Source organism: Sminthopsis crassicaudata, chromosome 3 (genome assembly GCF_048593235.1).
Source record: "Sminthopsis crassicaudata isolate SCR6 chromosome 3, ASM4859323v1, whole genome shotgun sequence".
NCBI lineage: Eukaryota > Metazoa > Chordata > Mammalia > Dasyuromorphia > Dasyuridae > Sminthopsis > Sminthopsis crassicaudata.
In genome coordinates, this window is record NC_133619.1 from 224,551,477 (window position 1) to 224,557,782 (window position 6,306).

Consider the following 6,306-nt stretch of genomic DNA (forward strand, 5'->3'; position numbering starts at 1 on the left):
ACAAGCATAGAGCTATTTTGTGCTTCTTATCTTCCTTCCATTTCTCCCATATCCAGGCAGTTGCTAAATCTTTTCAATTTTAACTATATAATATCTCTACATCTACTGGTTCTGTTTTTTCCTTCCTGACGTAGCCACTCCCATTATTCTCACTCTCATCACCTCTTCTCAGGACTATTGCAATAACTCATTATTGCTTTCTTTGTTTCTAATCTCTCTTAAAAAATTGTATTTATCACTTTTCTGCCAAAGCAATGTAACCTATCATCCACTCTCCCTGAAGATCCCTGTGATCTTGGCAACCTGAACCAAATAGTCATTTCTCTCTCTGTCTCATACTTCCAGTAACATTTAATCTGAGGAAATCATTGAAATAAAGCTTAGATTTTTTAGTTCATGTCTAAAATTTTTCAAATGTGGGTAATAAACTTTATTATCTCTTAATGTACTATATGTGTATCAGGTATAGGAAAGGCTTTATTATGTGTCACACTTTTCTCTCTCCCCATTTCCAGAAAAGGTACTGAACAAGGACTCATCAGGATCCATGAATAAATAAAGAAACTTAAAACTTCCAAATAGCCCATTAGACTCATTTTCAACCTCAAACACATTTTGAGGGCCACTACACATGTAGTGTAGCCCTTTACATAGACTTAACTTGAACTTACTATTCTATTAAATCATGACCCAAATCTCTTGTTTCTTCATCCCCAAGCCTTGGTTTTAGTTCTTCAGCAGTTGAGTAATTCTCTTCCTTTTTAAGAAGCATGTTATTGAAGAAGTAATCAATAATCTTTTACCTCTTATAGGCTTATGCCCAAAAGTTCAACCTCAAAGAAGTCTCATACTTCTGTTTAACCACAAGGCAATTCCCAAAACTGGTGCTGCCCAGGAAATTTCACTTTCTTAGCTAGAAGACTAATTTATGAGTATACCTTTTTGGGAAGTCCAGAATTCTAAGCTAATCTTCAGAAACATGGTAGGGAGAAATATACTCTTCCCACATTTTTTGCACTAGAAAGAAGTCACAAAGTCAAAGGTAAAGGGGGTATTCTAAAAAAATCAGAGGAAAATAAACAACAATGACAAGAGTAAAAACAACTACCCAAATAGGATTTTTTAGCTCCTTTTAAAGATTGGAGAGGGAAATATTTTTCTAGAAAAGTACATTCTCCTGGTAACCCCAAAGTACACTCAGTCTACCAACCATTAGGAGGCAGTTCTAACTCAATCAATCAATAAGTCTCCACCATACAGAACTAGGACCTACATTAATCAGTCTGAATTACAGAGAAATTTCTGAAGTACTGGCTTAATCTTTTTCATGGTTGAAAAATTTCACTGATATCCTTATTCCTTATAGTATAAAATAATCACCCTTTGTGTTATTTAAAGCACTTTATAATCTGTATTTAACTTAATTTTTCCTAGTTTTTCATAAGGATTATTATTGCCATTATTAGTTATTTTATATTTAATTAACTAAAATGTAATAATCCAATGAAGCAGAATAAATACAATTTAATTAAACAGAACAGTATTTAATAAATATTAATAATCAATAATATTTCTGCCTAGAGCCTGCTATGTGTTAGGTAGTATGTTAAGGAAGTCACAAGCATTATTTAATTTATTTCTCACAACAATATGACGAAGTAAATGCTATTATCATTCACCTTTTATACTTCAGGAAACTAAGGCAACCATAGGTTAAATGAATTACTTAAAGTCACACAGCTGATCCTAGGCCAGTGCTCTATTCACTATATCATCAAGTTGACAATGATTTTTAATATATAAATAGTTTAAATTATTATTCCTGCTCATAAACCATAAACTCTGACCAAAATGTACTAATTGATAGTCTCACACATGATATCACATCTGTTGATCCTTAAACCTAAAATGAACTAATCATCATGTACATAATATCAAATTGTAGAATCTCTAATTTCTTTAAAAGCTTAAGCTGAAGTATTATTTTCAACATAAGGTCTTTGTTGATCCACCAGCTGCTTTTATCCTGCTCACCTTAACATTAATTTCTATTTAATTTGCTTATGTATATATTTATCTGATTAAAAGTAAATTCCTTAATTTTTGTTGTTGCATCCCCCAAATTTAGCAGTGACTGTCAAATAACCCTAATCCTAAACTCTAAACCCAAACCCTAACTCTAAAATCTAACACTAACCTTAATCCTAATCCTAAACCTAACCCTAACTACAAACCTAGTGCTAAACCCTAATCCTGACACTAACCCTAATCTTATCCTAATCCACCCTAACCTTAAATCTAAACATGTGCAGGTATTTTTCTAAATAAATGTTTGTTGACTGAAATGATCCATTACATTTTAGTTTTTCTAACAAAGTCCTATACCAGGTCTCCTCATGTTAAGGCAATGACCCTGGAATCTAGAATATTATGTCAATGAAGCACAAGCCCTTTGTGCTTCATTATCCTAGAAAGACATTAAATACTGGATCATGTCACATAAGTCTCCCATTATACTAGTGCATATTTCTAATTTATGAGCTGCTTTTTACTGTGGCCATCAGATGACCAAAATGGCCATAAAAGTTTATGATAGGTAGTATAACAGAACTAGAGAGCTACTTTCAGAGTAGTTTCTCACCTCTGACCCATATTAGCTCTGTGACCTTGGACAGGTCAATAAGTATTAGTGTTCCAGAAATCTTTTTTTTAAATAAAAAATAAATAATATTTCATTTTATTATTTTGCTGACATAATTTTGGTTAAGTGACTTGCCCAAGGTCACACAGCTAAGAAGTGTTAATTATGTGAGATCAGATTTGAACTCAAGTCCTCCTGAATTCAGGGCTGGTGCTCTGTCCATTATACCAACTAGCTGCCCCTCCAGACAACTTTTTAGATATGAGGTCAGAAAGCCTGTACTGATCTGTCTGGGGAGAGAATCTTTATTATACTAGTGAAATCACAGGCTTTTCTTTAAAAAAAAAAAAAAAAAAAAGAATAACAATAATGATACGTATTTTGGCCTTTCATTACCAGGATAAAATATCTTTTGACAAATTGAAAAATACCAAGAATTGTAAAAACAGTATTATAGGGAAAAGATAAGATGCTTTTCAAAACTGTTTCTCCACCCCTCTTTCTTTCTAGTTTATAGTAAATATAAGTAAAAGGATTGTACTCTGTGGATGATCTATATATTATTCATTTTATTAATATGGATATCTGGGACTGTCTATTCTATGTGCTTTGTTAGAAGTCAGATGCTTCTAATAAGACATTGGCTTAATCTTAGGAAATAAAAAAAAAAATTCAAACACCTAGGAAAGATAAGGATAAGGCAATAATTTCCATAAGATAAGGGAATTGTGGATTTAGAGCTAGACAGAACCCCAAAGATCATGTGTCTAATGTATTAATTTTGTAAATAAAGAAACTGAGGCCCAGAAAAAATTAAATGACTTTCCAAAGCCTAACAAGTAATAATAACAATAGTCAAGATTTTTATAGTTCTTGTTATAAATTTACAATGATTTATATTTTACAATGATTATCTTATTTGATCCTCATAGCAACCCTAAGTTATCATTGAGTTGTTTCAATCATATCCAACTCTTTATAACCCCATTTAAGGTTTTCTTCATAAAGATATGGGAATGCTTTGCCGTGGTCATAAAGCTAAGTGCCACATTGACTAACTTCAAGATTAGCATTGATTCACTGTGCCATCTAGCTGCCCTAATAGGCAGGTTCTGTTATTATCCTCATTTTATAAATGAAGAAACAGATAAGCAGTTTAAGTTGTCTGAGGTCAACCACTTAATAATTGTCTGATGCTGCTGACTTCAGGTCCAATGCTCTATCCATATAAGTGTCCCTAAATAAATGGTGGAGCTGATATTTGAACCCAGGACTCCTGGTTTCTAATATAGAACATATTCCTTAGTGATTCCCACTGGAATTAGAGCAATATTCCTGCAATAATGTTTTATTTTAGAAATGAAATCTTTAGTCTGCTTTGGAGACTGAGAAGAAGGAGCCATATTTCCCATATATGGCAATTATGAGGCTTCTATTATTTACCTCACAGGATTGTATGTGGTATTACTCACTCATCATACAAATACATACGCATACACATTTACACATCCTATCTCAAAAAATCTTAGACCAGTTTAAATTTATTATGCTTATTAAAGCTTAATCTAAGATTCCCTATATATTTTGTAGGTGAGATATATTATAAAGTAGATCCTATGTACTGTGTTCTGAAAATGAATCTGTTTTCCAAGACTATGAAGAAGTATGAAGAAGAACCCAAATGCTTTTCTAACGAAATAGATGATTTTTCTTTTTATTGTTGTTGTTTGTTTTTAAACTAAACTAACTACTAAGCATACCTTTCTTTTAGCACCTTGGTAGGAAAAAAGTTGGGCTGTTGTTTTGTGATATTCCTTGAAATTGGTGTTTGGGCCTAAACAGTGATAATGTTTAAATAAAAATTAAATGTTAATCAGTGTGAAGCTTTACAAGATATCTTCAGTTCATATCTTTATGGACAAAATGCAATTTTTTGAAAAAAATGGGATTATATGGCTCACTAGATGATCCTACCTTGCATTATTAGAAAGGCAGTTATGAAATTGATATTACAAAAATTTTTATCTCCATTTTAAAGATCAGGAAAGTAAGGATTATCATAGGATATATATGGGAGTTTGAATTCAGTTTTCTTAACTCTAAGTGAGGTGTACTTTGCTCTGTACAATGCTATCTTGCTCGAATAAAATTTTATATATGTATCCTGGATCATTCCATATTCTTTAAAAAATTTCCATAATATACAACATTTTTTATTCTCTGGTGTTTGGATATTTCCATTCCTAGCAATTATTGTAGTGTCCTGTGACTCCCTTTTGTTTTATTGATTACACATTGATTGCAGTGTTAATACCAAACTCAAGAAAATGGTTTTCTGAACTTTTTTAATAAGCTAATTTGGAGCTATCTGTTTAAGGTATTAAAAAATAATTTGGCATTATTTCTTGTTTTATTTGTTTCTAAATGTATGTTTTCCCATTCTTTTTTTTTTTTTTTTTTTTTTTTTTTAGTGCCTGGAACCCTGCAAAGAATCATGGGAGCTAAAGAAAAATCAATGCCAAAGTTTTTGTGAGGTATGTCAACTGAGTAGTACTACTTTGTAGTTTAGTGCTAGAACTTTTTTATATGAGAATTAACATGAAAGACTCCCAGATGAATCATGATTTCAAAGAAGAGAGATTTTTATTTTCTCTTTTATATTGAGGGTGGACTAGCGACCAGGGAGAGCAGTATGTTTTCTAATCTCTGCCAAACAAACAAAAAGAGATGAAAACTTTGCTACTTGTTTCTCAGTCTAATTCATGAAATGACAGGAAACCTTAATAGTGAACAGATATGTGGAAAGGGAATAGTTGCAAAGCAAATTTTATCTATTTGGTCATTGTAAATATGCTTTTACTTAACAATTTACATTTCAATTTAAAGGTTTTGTGTGTGTGTGTATGTGTGTGTTTGTATGTATGTGTTTCCTCGCATGAACCCTGTTAGTTAGATAATGCAAACATTGTCCCCATTTTAAACAGAGAAACTAAATCTCATAGGCAGAAAGTGATTTGCCAAAGATGACATAGCTAGAAACTTTTCAGTCAGAACTGGACCTCAGCCAGGTTTTTCCTGCCTTTCAAGTTCAGCTCTGCTTACCACTACAGTCTTCACTTTGACTATTCACATTCCAGTCGCTGACCAAAGAAAACCATTAAAAATTCCCATTATTCAACTATTTAGAGCAATGTAACACTAATCTTCTAAACTTTATTGACCACCTGCTCTTGAACCAGAAGTTCCCAGAAAAAGAAGAGTTTAGTTTAGTTGGTTTCTGGCAGAACTCTAGTCCTTCTAAGCATTCACCCAAAATCCTTACATTTATTTCATTTGTTTGAGATTATTATATTCATTTCATTTATTATTACATAGATATAGCAAGAAAATGAAAATATGACTTTAAAAATTCAATTTAAAAATAAACTACTGTAATGAACTTGGGCTCCAATATAATAATAAACAATAATAGCTAACATTAAGTTAATAATAATACATTAAGATAATAGTACATTATGATAATAGTACATTAAGATTTGCAAAGTATTTTATATAGATAAACTCATTTGATACTCACAACAATCTGCAAGATAGATTCTATTATTCTCATTTTACAGATAAGAAAACAGAGGTGCAGAGAAGTTAAATGACTTGCCTAGAGTTAT

The 6,306-nt window shown here is 31.7% G+C and overlaps 1 protein-coding gene across 1 annotated transcript in view; it reads left to right on the forward strand.

Annotated features, from left to right (window-relative positions):
• LOC141559440 (anosmin-1-like) overlaps positions 1 to 5,903 on the forward strand; it is a 131,746-nt gene extending 125,843 nt beyond the window's left edge. The window contains exon 3 of the mRNA XM_074297313.1: positions 5,113 to 5,903. Within this exon, the coding sequence (XP_074153414.1) occupies positions 5,113 to 5,205 (93 nt within the window). The 3' untranslated portion in view covers positions 5,206 to 5,903. The remainder of the gene's footprint in view (positions 1 to 5,112) is intronic.
• The last annotated feature ends 403 nt before the right edge of the window (positions 5,904 to 6,306 follow it).